General features: G+C 32.3%; 3 protein-coding genes and 1 long non-coding RNA gene across 4 annotated transcripts in view; 2 read left to right on the forward strand and 2 right to left on the reverse strand.

Annotated features, from left to right (window-relative positions):
* The first annotated feature begins 523 nt into the window (after positions 1 to 523).
* Positions 524 to 4,539, forward strand: LOC132758735 (uncharacterized). Its single transcript, XM_060750438.1, has 4 exons — positions 524 to 757; positions 1,414 to 1,795; positions 2,747 to 3,558; positions 3,989 to 4,539. The coding sequence occupies exons 1-4, from the start codon at positions 677 to 679 to the stop codon at positions 4,157 to 4,159; spliced, it is 1,446 nt and encodes a 481-aa protein (XP_060606421.1). The 5' UTR covers positions 524 to 676; the 3' UTR covers positions 4,160 to 4,539.
* A 131-nt stretch (positions 4,540 to 4,670) lies between these two features.
* On the forward strand, positions 4,671 to 8,973 carry LOC132758724 (uncharacterized). Its single transcript, XM_060750429.1, has 4 exons — positions 4,671 to 5,942; positions 6,339 to 6,792; positions 7,113 to 7,924; positions 8,235 to 8,973. The coding sequence occupies exons 1-4, from the start codon at positions 5,754 to 5,756 to the stop codon at positions 8,541 to 8,543; spliced, it is 1,764 nt and encodes a 587-aa protein (XP_060606412.1). The 5' UTR covers positions 4,671 to 5,753; the 3' UTR covers positions 8,544 to 8,973.
* A 2,508-nt stretch (positions 8,974 to 11,481) lies between these two features.
* Positions 11,482 to 13,228, reverse strand: LOC132758746 (uncharacterized). Its single transcript, XR_009629621.1, has 2 exons — positions 12,459 to 13,228; positions 11,482 to 12,346 (listed from the first exon to the last, which is right to left on the reverse strand). It is a non-coding gene; the product is annotated as an uncharacterized LOC132758746 (long non-coding RNA).
* A 4,819-nt stretch (positions 13,229 to 18,047) lies between these two features.
* Positions 18,048 to 22,087, reverse strand: part of LOC132758753 (uncharacterized) — a 32,999-nt gene continuing 28,959 nt past the window's right edge. Inside the window, exon 8 of the mRNA XM_060750451.1 lies at positions 18,048 to 20,262. Coding sequence (XP_060606434.1) covers positions 19,925 to 20,262 — 338 coding nt within the window. The 3' untranslated portion in view covers positions 18,048 to 19,924. The remainder of the gene's footprint in view (positions 20,263 to 22,087) is intronic.

The raw sequence follows: 22,087 nt of genomic DNA on the forward strand, positions 1-22,087 counted from the left end.
ATATTACTGATGGGGTTCGGCATTTTACTAGTTTTAAGGGAGGGGGTAATGAGTGAAATATTTGCTTCAATTTCACAGAAAATGTAATGTAATGGAATATTTTTGTCATGATAGACAAATGTCGTGCGGTAGGGTATGATGGTCATCACCCACCCCACCTCTGTACGCGCATGAACTAAACGCCCCAATTTGTTGTTATATCATGTCTTTCGATCTTCTCTCCTCTATATACTGTACATAATTATGTTTTAGCTATTTGTGAAGCATAGCAAACTATAATTAAAACAAAAACATGCTAACACATTCATTTTTTTTAAACCAATAAACTATTCTAAACAACCCAGATCCGGATGCGATTTAAAGCAGTAAATTCTTATTAGATTTAGTGAATATGATAGTCATTATGTGTCTTTCTTATTAACTGAGTCAGAATATATACTCGAAACAGGTGGCTATATCAATTTTCTTCCTTACTATTTCATGCACATACATGTATATACAAGTATGATACAAAAATTGTATATCACACATTTACCGCACAAGGAAGAACAAATCAAATGTACAGGTTACAGGTGTTATATTTAGAACATTCGTATTTACTATTTTATATAAAAAGCATTTACACGTAGTATAACATTTTATGGAATAAGAGATCTTTGTGAAACTGGTATTTATAATGAGTGATGAAGATGGTAAACAAAGTATTCGACCGAGAAAACAGAGACATGCTTTCTACAAAGTCTCAACTGGATTATCGGTAAGCTTGTTTGTTAAATTTGAAATTGTTTGAATAAACATTTATACAAATTCTAATAAAAATGATTTTGTGAACATAGGTTCCGTTATAAATCACACAGTTTCATTATTTTCGTTTGGTTACCTTTCAGTTATGTTTTACACTTTGACTTCGACAACATTTAACTTATAAGATATACATACAGATATGGTGCATATATTGCAATTTTATTAAATCATATTAATGTTTTTGTGACTGAGTCAGATGCTTGATGTCTAGTAAGATAATTAAATGTTATCAATTTAGCTTGACAGTATGATAGGCATAAGTATGTAAATATCACTCTCTCATTAACTCAAACTCTTTTTACTCGAAATTCCGCGTAATTCGACGAATTTTTAGTCCGTAAAAATTTCTTCTTTATCATAAATACAATTTAACTCCCTTTACGTAAAATTCTGAAACATATTTTACTATGTTTGTTATTTTATCACGGTTTATATTCACTAATGAAAGAAGTGTCTAGTCTTTTTGTTGTACAACCTAAAAGATGTTCCCCCTGAAAATGTATCCAATACACTGTGGTATTTTAAAGTAAGAAATGGGTCAAATGTTAACAATTGTTTACGTTTTGAAAACAGTTTATATAGTGTTTAATCTTTCCATTTGATGTTTAGGTTGATAAAGTAATGGAGGAATTTGGTATTTCTGAACCTATAAGAGAAACACTTGGTAAACTGCTAAGACAAATTGCATCAAATAACGTAATATGTAAGACATACGCTGATGTCTCAACTCAGACATCATTCGATGATATGCCAGGAGAAATTGACACAGTAGAACCGTCAGTTGAACGTGGCATGGATGACACAAAAGTTAAAGTACCGTACGAAGATTGTCATGTTATAGATGAAAAAAACATTGACAAGGAAAGTCCTTATGATAACGTCGCATTTAAAACTCCAATGAACACAGACTATGGTAACTATTCACTACAGATCCGGGAGAGGCTTGTTACAGAAGAAACTAGACGACAATCTGCAGTTGAAGTTAATACAGGTTGATATCTACTTAGAAAATAATCTGTTCCAACAAATGTGTTTAAATTTCTATCTCAATATTTTTACAGTTTTGCCTTATCAAAGTAAAAGATTTAAGCTGTTTAAACATGAAATAATAATATGTAAAGTTGTTGGCGTGAAATAAATATATAATTATATATTCAAATAAAAACCAGCCGGTTATTATTTAGTATGCTAACTAATATTTAGGGTGCTTTAGTGACACAGCACAAATAGGTATAGAGCTAGGACGCTAGAATGGTTTGTCAGTGGAACAACGATTGTGTTCCCACTGCCAAACTATGGTAGAAAATGAAAAGCATGTATATGAATTCATTTGTAACGACTTGATTTGAGAAGACAAATGCTAAATATATTTTGATACCCTCTCAGACATTGATAAAGTATGATATATTCTCTCTAACGCAGAAATTGTGTTTTAACTGTCAAAACTACTACATCAAATAGTATAAACGTTGGTTAAATTTAACCACTGGGTTAATTAAAACAAAGTTTATACAGTTGGTGCTAAATAGAAAAAAAAAATCTATTTTATACAACTGACATTTATTTCAAATAACTTTGTGTTTTTATATATGTACTATTAAGACTTTTTAGATAAAGGAATTGCTAATCTTCTAAACCTGATATGATTAAATGTGACTATTATATTATTTCCTTTATTGAATATTTATGGTACCTTGTTACCCAAATATTTTAATTTACTTCAGAAGATTACTTTTAACACAGATTCGCAACTCGGGTTCAAATTAGCAAGAGTATTCAGCTTCTTAGTATCTTATAAATATGCGCTTTCATAGTGTATTTTATATGCATTATAATTGTATACATAGATAAGAATCTAATTAACAAATATAATATAATAAAAATTCTGCACTGTATCTTAGAGATGCGCAAACTTGGTTAATCGACATCATTTTAATTTCAGGAAAATATGATGAACGCGAGTGTCTAGCAAATGCCATACAGTTTCACATTGAAGATCTGATTGACGGAGTTATTTTCCGAGACAGCGAACTGCCTGACTGTCTTTTAGCTGATGGTTGTCTCACAGAAGACGAATGTTCATCGGTTAGAAGAATTCGAGATAGAAAAGATCAGATCAGAATTCTTGTAAGCTTAATTAATGGGAGAGATGTGTATGTGCTAAGAAGATTTCTTAAACTAATAAAGGGACACAATCAACATGTTGCTGTTAAAATACAAGAGAAGTTTGAAGATAATAAGCGCAAAGGTTTAGGACAAAAACTATGTTTCCTGTGCCAGCTCAAAAATAACTTCAATGTCAAACATTTAGCAGATTCTCTGTGGGCAGTACAAGTAATTGATAAAGGCGTTTATAATACAATTATCTTTTCTGATTTACCGACAGGAGCACAAGAAACATTATGGTGTAAAGTATTTCACTCTCTGAACTACTTTGACCGTCAGCAAGCTGAGTTAGCCCATCAAAAGATTATAAAAGCATTGACGAGGCAAAACCTGTTTACATATCTAGCTGATGGAATAAACGATATGCTAGTTAAGAATCATGGAAGGTTAAGTTGTTCTTGTGAACAAAAATCATTATTACGGCGGAGACATAATGTTTTAGAAGAATCAACATCTGACGAATCAATTCTTCCTCGGTCAAGTTCGGACGGAACAGCAAATGATATAGCAAGTACTAATAGTACTGATGATAGAACTATTCCTAAAACTGCATATAGGAAACCGGATAATATGACAGAAGAACGTCCGGTATATATATATATTTTAAGATAGTCAAGAAAGTTTATTGCTATAACTGATACACCCATTTATTTAAATAATATCTGAAGTCTGGTTAACATGAAGGCAATAGAAACTTTAAATTTTCGTTTTGGTCAAATTTAATTAATAAAAGTAAAAACTAAAACGTATAATAATAAAGCATACAAATCTATTATGAACCAAATGCTAACGTTGTTGAGTGACCGCCAACAACTAGAATTTACGATGTGAATAGCCGTGAAATCAAAAGATTTTTATTATTATTCTATACGTGTTTGTTTGTGTAAAATCGTATTACAGTATTTTTATTTCAGTCCTATTATTGTAACAAAAGGCGTATTTAGACAAATACCGTCTTTTCACATGAGTAATCCTTTATGTACACTTGACAATAATTTTAATTTTTATTTTATTTCAGCTATTTCCTACAAGCCTTCTTCAAAGTGCCAACAAACAACATGATGTTGGGGACAGTATACCTGAATCTGTTACAGGTGAAAGTTTATTGGAATTTAACTCACAAACATTTCCTAAAACAAGAAATTTGACTGATTTTTTACCTCAAAGCAAGAAACCACCAATACTGTAGATGATTATATGACAACTGCACATAAATAATGTTGCTGAAAAGGGTGTGGCTCGTACTTTATATAGTGTAACAGTCTTTTTGCATTTTTATGTAAAAACTTTCAATATACGATTACAAAAGACGGCTATGAGAGCGTAAATTGCGTGACATCCGGGTGTAAATTTTATAACGTAATTGGTTTGAACAAAACAAGACAGAGTGCTAAACAAGATAACCAAAATACCTTTTAACAAACATTTTAAAGATCGTCAAAAAGAACTGTAAACCGCAAAATATTCATTATTTTAGAGATACTGAAAACGAGTTTGAATTAAATAGATTTGTCAATATAAGCTGATGAGGGAAAGTAAATGGATTTATACTACGTCGGCTATCCTAAATTGTGTTGTTTTAATATGTCATGTTGTAATGTTTTAAATCAAAGAAAAACATCAATTAGATTATTCAAACAAAAAGCATAATACGCACTTTCAACCTATCTACAAATAGCTGAAAACACACCTTCATCATATCTATAAATAGCTTAGATGACCTTTCAACCCATCTACAAATAGCTTAAATGACCTATCAATCTATCACAAATCGCTTGAACGACCCTTTGTCACATCTACAAATAGTCATGATGGAGAAGGGCTTAGTGCCGCGGCTGTCATTTATACCTGAAAAAATAAAGAGTTATCAGTAAGGAAAATGGGAAGGGCGGGTGGGATGTTTTTGTTTGTTCAGGGCAGTTTCAGAGCCTCAGGGCCTGGATAAAAAAGGAATTGCAGAAGCATGCTGAGAACATTAGTGTAAGGCACGCCAGTCCAAGCTTTAACCAATCTTACATACGAACTATGTAGCACTTAGTAAACGTTAACGTTTAAGCTAATCATGTATAGTGTAATTAAATCATGTCTAAAACTTTATTCATACATTCTTTAAAGAGGTTATGTTTAAGAAAACAAAATTGAATATTTTCTAAATTTATTAAGTTGAATGTGTGAAAACGTAAAATATCCCCTTCTAGTTCTGTAATATAATATTGCAGAATATTACGTAGGTACTCATAAAAATCCTCCCACTAAAATGTTTATGTAGTAATTTAAGTTATATAGATCACTACCATACATTATAAACGTGCGATATATGATTTAAGATATATTTTAAGTTATAATTTCTATATTATTTGGTAAGTGTACCTGTCTGAGTCAAGCATGAATTACGACGTTATTTTGAAATAGCGACCAGGAAGAACGCTGTGCGTATAAAATGTCGTTTCTTTCAAATGATCACTGAGATATTCTAAAGTTATTAATCTTTTCTTTACCGATATATTTAGGTAGGCGTTGGGTTGTAAACTTTATGATACATTTTCATCAAACAAAACTGTGTCTGGTATTTTAAAGAAATATGTAAAGGATATGCACGCAAATAATATTTCTTATTCTGTAATGTTTTGAAAGTCGGATGATACTAATACAAATTAAGAAGTGTTCAATAAATGTGTAAATTATATCAACATAAAAAAGAATATGAAGTTTAAGAGGCTTCGATAAATGTGTAAATCTTTTATAATTTGTCAACACGTGTATACATTGTAATTGGTAAAAAAATGAATAAAAAGAATATTCGACCAAAGTCGGAAGGTTTGATCAAGCACATTTCACAACCGTTGAATGTTAAACATGACCTTCATATAAGTAAAGAATCAGTTGAGAAAACTTCTGTACGTATAGGACATCAAGCAGCTTTACCACCAGCCCCGTGCCCTGGTAACAAGGATGATGTAGACCAAATTACGGTAAGTTCGACTATCTTCTTTACATTAAAATAACTTGTATGCTTTCATAATGTATTTTTCCAAAACAAAAAAAGATCTAAATCCCATAATCTATAATTATTGATTGCGCATGTTGTTTATATTTAATACAATACAATGGTCAAATGAAATCTGCAAATAACGTATTATTCGTTTATGAGCTGCTTTATTTTACTTATTCGTATATGATAACAAACACACTTAAATCATCATTTGGTATTTGCAGTGTATAAATTGAAAAAAAGAGAACATAATTGACTTCAGATAAATTAATTTCAGTAACTTTTAACATAAAAGTAATTAAGATATCTTTCAACTCGTTCAATAAATTCAGTATTAAAATTTACACTCATTTAATATCCTTTATTTCTTTTACAGTTTCAGGAGCATGTCATATCAAGAGTGCTCAGAGAGGAGATAATCCCGGCTCTACGTTTTGAGATTGGTGATATTGTAGAAGAAAAGATTAAAAAGATTCACAACGAACACGTTACGAATACCGAACATAATCACTGTAAATCATGCACGTGCGATGAACTGACACAACCGCAGATTCCTGCCCAGAAGTTAGAGGATAGTCCGAAACCATGTGCATCCATATTTCTTGAACAAAGCGACATTCTCAACGATGCACGTAAAGAAAATATATCAACAGTAGCAGGTTTTGAGTTAACAGAAGAAAAAAGGGAACAATTCAAGAAGAAATGTTTTAGTAACCCCATATATCATCACAAAGGTCAAATATTACTGATACACACAGAACATGGGACGAAGCTTGTGAAATATGGTTCAACAGAACCTACTTTGAAAGATGATCCACTGAACTGCCAAGGTACGTTATACATATTCATAATATATTATATTATATAATATTGAGTTAGTACTAAATCCATGTTTTAATAACAGTTTGTGATTCTAGATACGAATTTGAATATAAAAAAAAAGCGGTTAACTTTTTTAAAAAATTAATGTAGAATACCGGGTATGTACTTTTACAAAAAGACGAACGAACGAACGAGAGCAAACGAACAAACAAACTCATGATAAAATGTACGACCGTAGAAGAAAATTTTATATCCTAAAACTCACAGTTTAAAGTTCTATAGAAGCATAGAAAGTTGTAGTTGTGCAAATATGTTTTAATATTTTCAGGTAAATCCTTAACTGAGTCAGATGAAAGAGAATGTCTAGCAAATGCTTTACAGTGTCACATTCACGAGCTTGTAGATAGTATTGTGTTTAAGGACAGTGAGCTACCTGGCGCCCTTCTTGAAGATAATTGTCTTACTGAAGACGAATGTGCAAATGTAGGAAAAATATTTGACCGTAAGGATCAGGTTCGTGTCCTTTTATGTCTTATAAAAGGCAGAGATTTTCATGTTCTCAAGAAATTCGTGAATCGTGTTAGGTCTCACAATGAGCAAGTTGCTAAAAGTATTGAAATAAAGTTTGAACAGAATAAGAAAGAAGGAATAAGATGTACAAAATGTGCTCTCTGTCAACTCACATCGCACGTAAATCTGAAGTATATAGTTGATGACTTATGGAAATCTGGCCTGATAAATGACGGATTGTTCAGCATGATCGTACAGACGGACAAACCTGCTGGTGCTCAGACTAATCTTTGGAATGAAATGATCGATTCTTTCAACGCATTCAGCGTACAAAGTCCAGCTAATGTATGCCATACTCTGATAAACGCACTGACAAAGAAACAACATTATAACCTGCTAGCAAAAGGTGTTGAGTGGATGATTTGTACACATAAAAAACTAGTGTGTGGTTGTAAACTACAATACAAATATATTCCAGAGAGATTATTTAGTTCAATAATGTCCTCTATTTCTCCTCAGTCTTCAGTATCAGATACCGGTATTGTTATCGGTCTAAACGACGACGCAAGTCCCTCCATCTATTCGACGGGGTCTGACAACCCTCAAAACGAAACTACAAAGGATGAACAGGTTTGCTAATATTAATTTGGAAAAATAAATAAATAATTGTTTCTGTTTGCATTTTTTTACTACTCGTATTATTATAATCAACTTATAATTTTAGCATTTTGTAGAAGATTTATGAACTGAAAATGTGTTTAGCCTAGTTTTATCAGTTTGTCTCCATTAATTTTTGTACTTTTTTTCCTCATATCACTATTTTGTCTTTCAATCACGAGACATTGTTGTTTTGTTGTTTTTTAATGTGAAACGAAACACAGTGCTTGATCCCTCTGGTAGTGTACTTAACATGCATGTACATATTTTATTTTACAATCAGGCACCTTTGGATTGTTACCAAGGAGACAAAATGCTGGAGGAAAATATTGTTCATGTCAGTACATGTACAACTAACAATTCTGGACAAGAAGTTTCTTCAGTTGCTGACATAACTGGCTCCGGTGACAAAGTGCAATCGCCAACAGACATCTTTATGTGTACGAGAGGCCATTCCGTGTTAACACAGTCATTTTCTGGACCAATAGCTACAACTAGTGAAACAACGTCCGCTCATTGTCAACCGAGGAGAACATCTGTAACAAGACAACACGCTGTTTTGACCGACGACTGGGAAATATCACACGTTTGAAATAATGTCCTGTATGATATAAACTTTCATTGATTGTTATGATTTGTTAAATGGCTGTCAAATTTTTGATATGAATATATCTCATAGTTTTTGCTATCTATATATACATAAAAAAATTCTACATGATTTACATGATTTATATATATATGTTCAAATATAACTGACATTTAATTTTACATTCAATTATACATTTTACTCAACTGAACAGATATTCCGTAAATGAGAACAGTAGTATAACAAACAAAATATCTGCGATTTTTTTTTCCAAAATCAAAACATTGTTATAAGCAAAGATATAAATCTAATAGTAGAATGTTTTGAACGTGAATTCTATAAAGCATTGCTTGACAGCAGCTGCAACAACAACAAACTTTACAAAATGATTAATATTCTACTGAACCAATGAAAGATTAATTAATGAATTTCTGTCTACATTTAGTTTTACTGTTTAGATATATAGAAGATATTCAAGTTTTTTCTATTAATACAGTATTTATTTCCATCGAGTGGTTTGAAAATAAATATTTCACTTGTGGCAGTAGCCACAAGTGAAATATGATAATTTTCATATTACAAGATGAAAATAAACCCTGTATTTATAGAGAGGAACTTGAATTTTCTGTTTATTATATACTTTTTCTCTTTTTCTCTTTTTTGACCTTACAATTCTTATGTATATTAAGACTTTTGTTTAATTTTGTGTATTGGCTTAATTAAGAAGAAAGTAGTCCGGCAAGATACCAGTGAAAATACGGAAAATATGTTTCACTGCAGTGAAAAATATTTTTTTACAGTGAAAATATGAAAAAATGAAAATACGCATTTTATTTCATCAATATTTCATTTATAAGTATATAATAAATGTGTCTATTTTCAAGTGTTTTAAATCTTGCCATATATACATGAATTTACCATCATTAATAAAACTAGATTGTAAAATCAGCCTTTTAATGAATTTTAGTGATAGTTGACGGACATGACACCTGGACCTGGGTATTTCTCTGCACCACGGACTTTCTGCACGTAAGATAGTGCTAGGAAAACTTTATATTCAAACAAACTTGTCGATATAGATCACTAGCATATATACAGAAACATAGAAAAAGAAGTTGATCGATAATCTTATATCTACAGTGATTGGTAAATTCGTAAAAAGTACGGACAGATCTTAGTAATTCGCTTCTAATCGGTAGAACTTGGTGAGTCCGTGCTCACCGACTGCGCTTGGTAATTTATTACAGTTACAGAGAGGGTTTAGGCCTTATCATAATAAATCTTAAAGAGGTGCATTGTGTATATCCAAATGTTACATGCTGGTTTACCTATACATCACCTTTTTATTTCAAGGTTGTTGGAGCTTGATATTTTGTCATGTCAATAAATACAAAGTAGCGAATAACATATAAGAATTTGTAATAGGAAGTGTACATAAATTTAACGTTAATTCTTATTTGTTTGAATTTTATTTTACAAACAGTGAGAAAATATCAAGTATCTTTGAAAATAATGTGTCAGTCAATTAGTTTGACCACTCCCGTGATTATAAGAAAAAAATAGAACTGAATGATTCATGTCGGAAACGAAACCGGCAAAAATTACAACACTGCATTCAACAAGTAATTGTACAGTCATGCCGGTGTTATATTACTGAGATAATTGTCATACCCGTCATGTTTGTCGATCTGTATACATACACTCCCCGTAGGCACAGTCTAAAACGCGGACGCCTTAAGAGGAGAATATAAACATATAGGGTTAACGCGGGCAATATCTAAGAGGAAAAAAACGGGCGGTTTAAATGATTTAGCATAGTTAAAGTTATAGAGGTGGTGTATAACTGACTTTTAAAAAAGCAATATTTGAATGATATATAAGTCAAACAGTATTATTATGTAGATACACATATGTTTGAATGATAATAGACCTTTTTACAATGCGATTTTTCCATAGTAACGGATGTTGCACTTCGCGCATGCGCATATTACGTATGACAAAAGCGCAATAACGATGACTACAAGTCATCACATATAAAAGCTTTAATAGACGCGTTTTTAAGTTATGCACACAGGAAACAGTAATTTTGGGATGACTTAAAGCAGTAAGTGCTTAACGGAAATTGTATCTAGAACAGATATACAAAACTATGATCGATTGACTAATAATTCAATAAAAAAAGCGCATGAGTGCAAAAGTCATCTTTTCATAATATCATCAGACGATGTTTTCCATCTGAAATTTAAAATGAAACAACAGGGTGTTAAAGATTAACTTTTACTACCCCTGTATCACATAATATTACACAATTTGCATTGTACACTTCCATCGGCAAGGCGGTGTCATACAGATTGACACGTGACAATATCATTCAACATGGACGTTTTAGTACCATGATATAGTTAATCACGTAAAATTGTGAAAATTGTTATTTAAGTAACTTTAACATGTACCAATCTCATTGATGTTTATTGACTTTGTGAAGTGACAAATAGTGTGACGTGCATTTATACATGTGTTACGAGGAACCTGATGATAAAAGTGTGTTATTTTACTAGCCACTACCCATCTTGGTTTCTAAATATTTTGAAAAATTATGTGAATGTATTAAACTGGATTAAAAGATTTTCATATTGCCATCAATCGGATAAAGGATAAAATCAGGTAAACTGAAAACGTAACCAATGCATTATCACGTGTTCTTATTTCTTCAGAATGATAATTAACCCCGAAATTTCATAAATTATTAAAATGTCTTTGGTTTCCGCGTGAACTATTTCAATAACAGTTTAAATTGACCTCTTTATTGGCTTATAGATGTATTTCCACATTTTCTTAAAAGCAATGTTCATGGACATGTCAATGTCAGGTGGAAATTGTTAAACAATCGTTCTCCACAAACTTGGCCACAAAGCTATAAAGGCATTTTTTAAGTTTTTGTTAAAAGCTATTTCATATAATTTTATACTTTTACCTTAAACTTACTCGGAATTGTCAATAAACTTCTACTATACTTTCTATGTATGGCGATGCTCTTTTTGCCCTACACAGATTGTGCATGAGCGAGAAAATACTACTTTCGATCGATTTTTCCTAGCAACGGACTGCAGCGTAAAAAGGTTTATATATAATATATTTTTGCTGTTGTTATTCAGAAAAAAATGCGGACAAAATAGATATAAAAGTGTAGAATGGCATGCAATTTAGCTTGTATTGATACATTTATAGTTAAAAAAACTTAAGAATTCTTTAAATGTATAATTTAGGCCCTTTTCTATGGACAAAATATGAAGAAAAAGGCGATAAGGAAATAAAAATAAAACCGAACAATTAACAGACTGAATTCAAGTATGTTTCAATAGTTTTTATTGATATTCTAAAGTCAGCATTTTCACTATATATCTATATTGTCAACAATACAAAACTAGAGAGAAAAAACAGAACAAACCTTTACATTTTTATTCTACATAAGTGTACAACGTTTTACTCTGATCAATTCCTAACTCTAGACTGGATTTTCAAACCAGTTAATATATGCCAGTAAATATATGCCAACTACCCACATAAAAATGTCAACAAATTGTGTCACAAAATGAGTTATAATGAGTTATGAATAGGAACTATACAATCGTATCCGACATTTGACTAGAATATCTGAGGCTGATTCGCATATTGTCAATCATGTCATGTTCAATGTTCCCATTTTGAAATAAAAACATGTATCTGCTCAAAACTGTGTTCGTCATTTATTTGAATTATATAAGATATATACATGAGTAATTAAACTTAAAGTGACAATACAACACACCCTTTCTTTCTTAGAAAAAAAGGTTTTTAAAAAGAATACTATTGAATATTGTAATTTGAATTATATAAAATATATACATTACTAATTAACCTTAAAGTGACAATACAACACACCCTTTCTTTCTTAGAAAAATAAGGTATTTAAAAAAAGACTATTGAATATTGAACCTTTTAAAGCTCTTTTTAACACTGTAACAAATTTAAGAAAATTTCAAAAATCACATAACATCTATTTTTGCTCTAAGGTCAGAACGTTATGTAACGATCGTTTTCTTTTTTTTTAAAGTCCTGGAGTCTTTATTACCGGAAACATCGGCTTGACCGCTTCGATAAACATCTTCCATCTGTCATTTTTAAAAAGTTTTCGTTGTGCTTGGAACTTGGAAATGATACATACAGGTAATTTTTCTTTGAAAATGTATACAAATAAACGATTTTGTAATGTTTTAGATAAGCAAAAGAGTTATAATTATTAAATTTTAAGATAAATCTTTATGCAAAAAGATACTTTATTTGAATCGACTGAGAAATAAACATTCGAAATTAAATCAGTTAAATGTACGCTTTATTCAACAAAAATAATTTCCTAGAAGTCCTAGAAAGTTACTTAAGTTAAAAATAAAGCTTTATAGGTTTTCATTAAATGTCAATTTTCCTCCATTTCTTAATAAAAAAAGGAAAAAAGAAAGTTACTTTATAAGTTAAACATCAAACAAATAAGTAAACAATGTACAAAGAGAAAAACATTTTTGGAATATTAATTAGAAAAACTTTAAGGTATTAGATTTAACAAAATTGTATGAATGATAAAGGGAGACAAATATAAATATTTAACACAAGAAAAAGTAAGAAGATGGTAATAAAGTAAAAGAAAATCGATCAATTGTCAAATTGTCAAAGTTTTATGTTTGTGCATTCAAATCACCTACTGTGCGAATGCACATACTGAAATACTGACAAGGGGCATCAATGATGACATGTGTCGCCTCATGATAATTAATCGCAGAGACTATGTAGCAGGAGTCCGAAAAATCATTAACAGGGCAAAACACTTTTTATTCAAGGGCAATAACTCAGCTGAAAATCTTTCAATCGAAAAACTGTATTATGCCTACCAATCAATACTGTAAAGTTTCATTGAAATTGCAATAATGGTAAAAGAGGAGTAGTCCTGACACCCTTTATTAACACCCTTTTCATTCAAGGGCCATAACTGGGCAAAAAATCATTCAAGCGGAAAACCCGTGTAATATGTGCAAGAACTTGACCTACCAATCAATCCTGTAATGTTTCACTTAAATTGCATAAGTGGTATAAGAGGAGTAGACCGGACAATTTTTTTAAAAAATAAAATATTGTTAAAGGGCCATAACTCAAACAAAATTCATTGAACCATTAAAAGCCGATGATATACACAACTTAACTTGTTACTTATCATTCCTGTAAAGCTTGGATGAAATTGCACCAGTAGCTTTTGAGAAGTAGTCCGGACAAGCTTTAATGTAAATGGCAACACACAAGAATCAAAGCACAGAAGGTGCTGAATTTGTTTGGGTCTCAGAATGTAAGAAAGGTGCAGGTTGTGAGATTATATGTATAGTGCCACCAATGCTTTCCAGCGTTTTAATTGTAGTAAATTGGCTATAAGACTAATTGCAACACTGATATTCAATCCAATGTTTATTTGACTTTAACAATTTGAAAAAAAATGAGTTACCTTTACTGGGATTTGAACTCCAGACCTCTCGCTTCCTAAGCGAGCCCGAAAACCCTTCAGCCACGGTGAATTTATATGTGAACGGGCTGAAGAAAACCATATTATTCTAAATTAGGGCTTGTAACGACTTTAACTGTTGTTTAACACAGATGTAAATAATCCTGGAGCTTACTATAAGCATTTATATTTATAAAAAATCAAAGTGCTGCAAGTTCTGTGGTATTTTCTGATCTTTGCAATCTAAATCGTACTGTATATCTGTATGCATTTTCCTTTTTAGGTTTATTTTTATGTATTATAATTCATTTTGCAAGGCACCAGAGTTTGATACATACGGAATTCTGCATAACTAGAGTTGCATCAAAAAATAATTTATGTTCATTTTTTACGACAGTCACACTTTATCCTTGCATATCATGGCTACTTCCTTAACAAAAACACTTAAAAAAGAATTTATCAGAAAAAAAATTTTCCTCGATTGGGTTTCGAACTCGAGACCTCTCACTCCCTAAGCGAGCGCGTTACCACTGTACCACGGAGAAGTTATACATGAAAAGTCTGAATAATATCAAGTCATTCTAAATTGAGAATTTCCATTGCATTTCGGGTTTGTAATCCTTATTAATTTCGAGGTATTTTGTTCAGGGTAATCCTGTTGTTTAAAATTGAAGTAAATATTTTAGTGAAAATCCTCTCGCCCAAACAGTCCGACATGTAGAATCTATATATTCCACTACTCGGTTTGTGTATTATTCGGTTATAAATAGTATTTTCATTGATAAAATCATATTCATCCGCGTAATTTGTGATTGTGCATTTCTTGACAATTCTATAAGCCAACGCTATTGTTTAATTTTAAATGCGTTGTAATTTGTTGGATACTTGTAACAAAATAGAATATTTCTTTCTTTTAAATCGCTAGTTTTAAGCTGTTTTGAGAACTACTTGTTGTTAGGTTTGTTGTAAACTTCTGTGTCAGAGATTGAATGTCCGCTTTGTATTTAGTTATTTTCGATCAGAAAATACAATAAAACAATATTAGAAACCTTCGACCATTCGGGAATTACTTTGCTTGAAAATTGATGCGCCTGTCTTTGACCATCTTTACGCAGTGATCTCCCCTGAATTTTTCGGCTTTAGTGTACATACAAAAGGGAAGTAACCGCTTCAAAAAAGTGGACTACTTTCGGCATTTGCAAATAAGAACATTATACTCTGAAATTTCGCTACCATTATTTGTTTGGTCTGACGACCCAAACAAATAAAAACCACCTTTTTATTAAAGGGCCATAACTCGGCCAAAAATCATTCAACCAAAAAATGCGTACTAGATGCACAAGGACTTGAGTCACAGATCAATCCTGTAAAGTTAATTAAAATTGCTTTCAAATCGGAGGAGTAATCCGGACAAACTTTAAAAATAAAAGTTATTAAAGGGCTATAACTCGGACAGAAATCATTGAACCGGAAAATGCTGACGATATGCACAACAAGACTTGGTACTGACCATTCCTGTAAAGCTTGGATGTAATTGCACCAGTAGTTCATGAGAAGTAGTCCGGACAAGTTTTATGACGGACAGACGGACAGACAGATTGACAGAGAGACGACAGAGAAGTGATCCCTATATGTCGCCACTACTCCGTAGAGGCGACACAAAAAATACATATCGATGTACGTCTATAAATTATGAAATAAAGCACTTAGGGTTAGAGTTGATATCATATCAATGCTAATATTTATCAGAAAAGGAACTGACAAAATATGTCAATTTTTACTTCATGAATTTTGAAGTTTACTTCATGGGATAGCTCAATCATCCGAGTAAAGGTATACAAAAGCAAAATTGAACAAATGGTTCATACACAAATGCTGCATTTTTTAAGAAACCTGGAAAAATGATTGTGAAGGATTCGAATTTGCTAATTCACGAATGCTATGCCATTGTACTTACCAATAAGCCATCGGGGAATATTAATGGATTTAAGTATCACGAGCTTTACTTTCATAAAAATCAATGGGTAAATCGTGATAAATTACGGAAACTAACGAAAAAGCTCCCGAAAGTTCATCAGTCTTAGGTCAAAACAATAATAGTAATTGTAAAACATATATGGAACAATCACTCAGACATATATACCTAACTATCTGTGGTGACTGATTTGTTCCATTCATGTTTACGCCGCGATCCCGCCAAGCGAAAAGTGAGAAATAAGAAGTTAAAATGGCACGGTCGCGGAGCGAGATTTAAGAAATAAAACGGCGGGGCGCGGAGCTAACTAACTGCACAGACACTTGGGGTGTGGAGCTTAAAACGCCTTTAAAATCCAAATAAAATGTATAATTGTCAATCCCTGCACATGTACTGATCATATATATTAAAAAACTTAATATGAGCCGTTTTGAAAAAAAAAACATATTTCAACGTCTATAATAATACACAAGATAAAAATATATAACTGTCGCCCAGCGCCCATGCCATTTATCTTCTCAGTTCTTGACTTTTCGCTTGGCGGATTGCGGGGCGAAAAAATGCTAACTTACTGGGCGGGGCGAAGTTTTATTTATTTATTAAACTTTGCCCGACGGCCCGCTAATCAGAGTGTTTTCGCTCCGCGCCTTCGCCGTTTTATTTCTTAAATCTCGCTCCGCGCCCCGCTTGACTTTTCACTTGGTGGGATCGCCGGGCGAAATTAACGGGGGCCCGGGGTGCCGTTTTATTTATTAAACTCCCCCCGCGCCCTCGCTTATAAGCTTGTTTTCGCTCCGCGCCCCCGCCATTTTAACTTGTTAATTCTCAACTTTTCGCTTGGCGGAATCGCGGGGCGAAAACACGAACGCACAAATCAGCCACCATACCTATCTATATATAAAAGTACATTTATGCGTCGTGAACAGCGAAACAGGAAGTAAATACTAACAAGACGCATTTTAAGTACACAAGTACCGTTGCGCAAAACAGTTGCTCCTCCGTGCCTAACCAAATTATATTAACAGAAATGCACAACATATACAAGTAAATAAACCTAAACTATATGTATTAAAAATTTCATTGATACTTTAAAGCCACAAGTTATAAAAACAACTTGATATATTTTCAATTGGTAAGTTTCATTTAGAGTGAAAAAGTGTTTGTTTCCAAACATTTGACTAAGAAACTAAAATATTTGCATATGAAGATTAAGCTACAAATGACAGAGTGACGATCAGTTTATAAATAGCAGAAAATGTTTTTTAGTAAAAGCTAAATATACCATCTGCATACAGTGCAAGTAGGGTTATGAATTTATTTATTTGAGATTAAGCAACAATGCATGATTGTTTTTATTTGTTTGGGTCGTCAGACCAAACAAATAATGGTCCCTGATGTTGTTATTTGCAAATGCCAAAGGTAGTCCAAACTCCTCGAAGCGGTTACTTTCCTTCATATGTACATTAACGCTGGAAAATTAAGGGGAGATCACTGCGTCAAATGACAGGCGCATTAATTTTCTTAACGAAAAAATAGTTCCCGATTGGACGAAGATTTCTAATATTGTGTTATTCTTATAGATATACATGTACATGCTTATTTTCAGCTCCAAGATTATTTACTTCAGTGTTAAACAACAGGTTTATCGTGAACAAAATATATCGAAATTAATAACGGTTACGAACTCTAATTTAGAATGATAAGGTATTCTTCACGCTGTTATCTTATATCTTCGTGGTCGAAGGGTTTACGCTCTCGAGCGAGAGATCTGGAGTTCAAATCCCAGTTCAGGCAACTTTTTTAAGCCAAATAAACAATGATTTGAATATCAGTGCAGTGTTGCAATTAGTCTTATAGCCAATTAACTATAGTTACAACTCTGGGAACAGCATTGGTGACACTATACAAACAAATTGGTTTATAATCTCACAACCTTCACCTTTCTGACATTCGCAGACCCAAACAAATTCAGCGCCTTCTGCTTTGATTGTTGACTGTTAGCAGTATAAGGACATTTTGTTTTTCTAACAGTTAATCACGAGAGGGGCACAGCACAGCGTGAATGCAATCAACAGTGCAAATGTAACATACAGTAATAATACACTTGGGTTTTTGGAAAACCGATGTGGAAGTTATTTCTTATAAAAATCAAAGTTGAAAAATTTGCACAAATTGCTTTTTTCGTAATTTCAATTATAGTTCCAATCAAATGATTCACTTTTAAATGCTTTGGGCAAAAATTATGTTTTTATCTATTATCAAAATAACGTATCAAAGGACTTGAAGATGTTATATATTAACAAAAATATGTGAATTGCTTCTGCATATACATGTAGTTTTTTTTATAACTAGCATGTCAGTGTAAAGTTAAGCCATAAGTAAAGTAGTAAAAAACGAGTTTTAATCCTTATTGTTAAATACACATGTAATAATGTATATAAAAAACTATTGATTTCATTTTTCTCTAGAAATATAAACCTCCCTTGTATAAAAACGAGCGCGATCCTGTTAAAAAATATGTTTTACATTTGAGTAGTAATAATGGTAAAGTAGTGATGCAGGCACGCATAGTGAAAACTGATAATGAAAAAGGTATTCAACACAGTTATATATTAATTCAAATCTTATTTAACAGGGCTTGAAGTAAATAAATTCGACTAAATTTACAAAATTTAAAATTTTCATAAAAGAATAAAAGGAAAAAATAAGGAATAGCGAAATATAATAATAGAAAGATTAAGGTAAATAATTGAACACATGGTTATAAAATGGAAGTATATTTATCCCAAATACACAATTATCCAAGTAAGATTCATTTGTATCTGTTATGAAAACACTCCATCCAACGTAAGTATTGTGTAGGAAGGGAAGTACCTATAATCGTTTCAATGGCCAATGTGTAACGTTTAGGAAACTGTTAACAGGACATCAGCAATAAAAACTTTTCAGAAAAGAATTGAAAATCATTTCTGAGGCATAATCGGCCTTTAAGAAGGACTGTAAGACTGTACAATATTAATTATCGGTTGATGGGTACAATGACTATGGTTTCACATGTAGTACATGTAGTTGAACATTTCGACATCATATCTTCATTATTAACATTATAGATATGTACAAGTAAAAATGGTTTCCTGCGGGGAACATTTTTAATGATATAAAGATATTTCATTTAACTATTTTCAACATTGTTGGGGGGGGGGGGGGCATAAATAAACGTTTGTATCAGGAATATAGTTAACAATAATCGATCAATATAAAAGAAGGTCTTTGGAAACTGGTGACCGTTGAAGACCGGAGAAGGCCGAAGATAAAACAATTATTTCTTTTTAAGAAAATGATTAAATAGACCTACCATTTTATGAATGATTCCGAGCAAAAAAAATAAAGTAAACACACAAGTTTACGCAGAAAATATCTCTATTTCTTATGGCAGATGCCACTACGAATATTTTAATTCTGTAGATTTTCAGTATTTGTAAAATTTGAGATAGATTTTAAAGAAACATTGACAATTTTCAAACACATCATTCAAGTTTTTCCACCCTAAACGGTAAAATAATTGTAGAAAATTAGAAATATCACGTAATAGTTTTTTGTTCTTAATTAGGTGTAATTCGGACTAATTCCCAGGAGGTAAATCCGTAACGTATTGACAAACGGTATTTAGCTAGGTTTTCGAAAGGTCAATTAACCAATCATGTACGGTTTACAGATCACATGCTCCTCCATGTACCGAAAACAGGTCACGTGCTCCTCCATGCCTCAAAAGTTAAACGCGTACCAATACCCTGCGGTCTCCAGACCGCAGAGAACAAGGAATCATCAACGTAAAACTTTTCTGTTCACAGAGACACCAACATAATTATCTTGAACAATATTTAAAGAAAGTTATTGTCTTCTTTTCCTCGCATATCTCTTTTCATCTATGAATTTTACAAATTTATCCATCTCTATCTCAGTTTTGAAGCTCTCATTTACAGCACTAATAACCGTATCGAGTGTATTTTCTTCGGGATTCTGTTTTGCCCATTTCATGAACATCTCGTGAATTTTATCCTGGGGTGAAGGAAAACGAGAATCTATTTCTACCTGTGATATTTGCACGCCTTCTAAACCCAACTGACGGCCTAAATGTCTCCAATTATTCCCAATTAATTGAGACAATTTACTAAAGTCTTTTTCTGACAACTGTATATCATTATCAATCTCTGTTAGCGGGATCCTACCTGTGTAAAATGATGTAAAATAACGAAAAGGTCCATGAGTTTATATAGGGTTTTATAATCTATTTTTTTCATCGATATAGGTGCAATTATAATACTATTATTTCTTTTCGTTTTCTTCTTTTCTTATGGTTTATATTGGCAAAATGAAAGTAAAGAAATTAGAAAACTTTGAATGGGGCATGTATATCCAAATATACATCTGAAGATTTAAACAGTCTTGGTCACTTGAGATCATATCAGGTTAAATCACTTTGACAAAAATAATCATGAAATGTTTCCATTGTTCTACACTTCATAAACGGATAGAGTCAATGTCATCGTAGGTATTGCGTATAGATTTGTATTGCTATATAGGAGCACATTTTTCTAGGAGCACATTTAACTTAAGTAAGACCGATGCGGTCCCATTTGTTCCACATGAGACAAATGGGACCTCAAATGTCTACCCCAAAAACTTATTTGTGTAACTAATGTGCTCCGATCAAGATCTTTAAGAAAACACATTTACCTCATGTTTTTAAGGTACAAGAAAGTACATTTGTCTTATGGTCACATATTTTCCCACGGCAGAATTTTTTTAGAATCGAGGTTCGCTGTTTAACCTCACGTCAAGTGTAATCATCAATAGTATTGCTACTGCTTTTTTATGAAATCTTAACCTTAAAACCTACAAATCGAACTATTAATTCTAATATATATTGTTCAAAGAAAATTGATTGGCTGAACTTGAAGACGTACACTGAAACATACGGAATCCTGTTCGCGATTGTACAATGGTGAAAGCTCGATGACACGATGGTACGATTATGAAAACGCGAATGAACGATGGTCAAAACACGATGGTACGAACGTGAAACAACGATTGTACGATGGTGAAACAACAATGCTACTATGGTGAAACAACGAATACACGATGATGAAAACTTGATGGTACAATGGTAAAAATACGATGCTACTATGGTGAAAATACGATGGTATGATGATGAAACTGCGATATTATTTTCATCATCGTGTCATTGCATCATCGTAATTTCACCATCGTGCCATCGTTGTTTCATCATTGGGCCGTCATTTTTTCATCATTGTACCATCGTACCATTGCGTTACCTTAAGCTGTTACGGGTGACAAAAAATGTAACTTATGTCCAAACGAATCACCTCAATCGGGTGTTACTTAAACGATCTGTGGATGTTTCTTAATTCAAACTTTAACCATTTTCATGTTGAAATGCTGAATTTTTCTTGGGCTTAGGGGATGTTGAAGGTAGTTTGCACTTGACTCAATCAATGTTGCCGTATTGCACTATCTTAATTAAGGGATTGCTATTTTCCTTATTTCATCGTTTCGCGTCTCGCCGGAATTTCGCGTCTTGCTTCGCATCTTGAACGTCAAAAAAAATCCTTCGAGGCCATATAACGATAAATAGAATTCTCTTTATATTCTATGTAAAAATGACAAAAACATAGCTAGATCCATGTAAGAAAAAAAATACTAATCTCATTTTAAAGAGTTATGACCAAACTGATATAAAATGATGAGAAAAGTGGGGGTCATGTATCTTCTAAGAAAACTTTCTAGCGTCACATTTGTTACTGTAAAGTCATTAAAAAAATCTGCTATGACGTGGAAGAACCACCAATATTAAAATTGAGATTTTATTTCCCTTAAATACAAACTTTGCTCGTTTTTTTTGACCAAATTTTAAAACATACCATGATGAAATTTTAAAAAAACAAATCAGTTTTAAATTAGGGTCTCCCAGGGCCATGCTGATGGAAAAATAGTGTCAAAAAACCCTGTCCGCCCTTTAAAAGGGGACAATGC

The sequence above is a fragment of the Ruditapes philippinarum genome, unplaced genomic scaffold (genome assembly GCF_026571515.1).
Source record: "Ruditapes philippinarum isolate M1 unplaced genomic scaffold, ASM2657151v2 ctg1650_1_1_1_1, whole genome shotgun sequence".
Taxonomy (NCBI): Eukaryota; Metazoa; Mollusca; class Bivalvia; order Venerida; family Veneridae; genus Ruditapes; species Ruditapes philippinarum.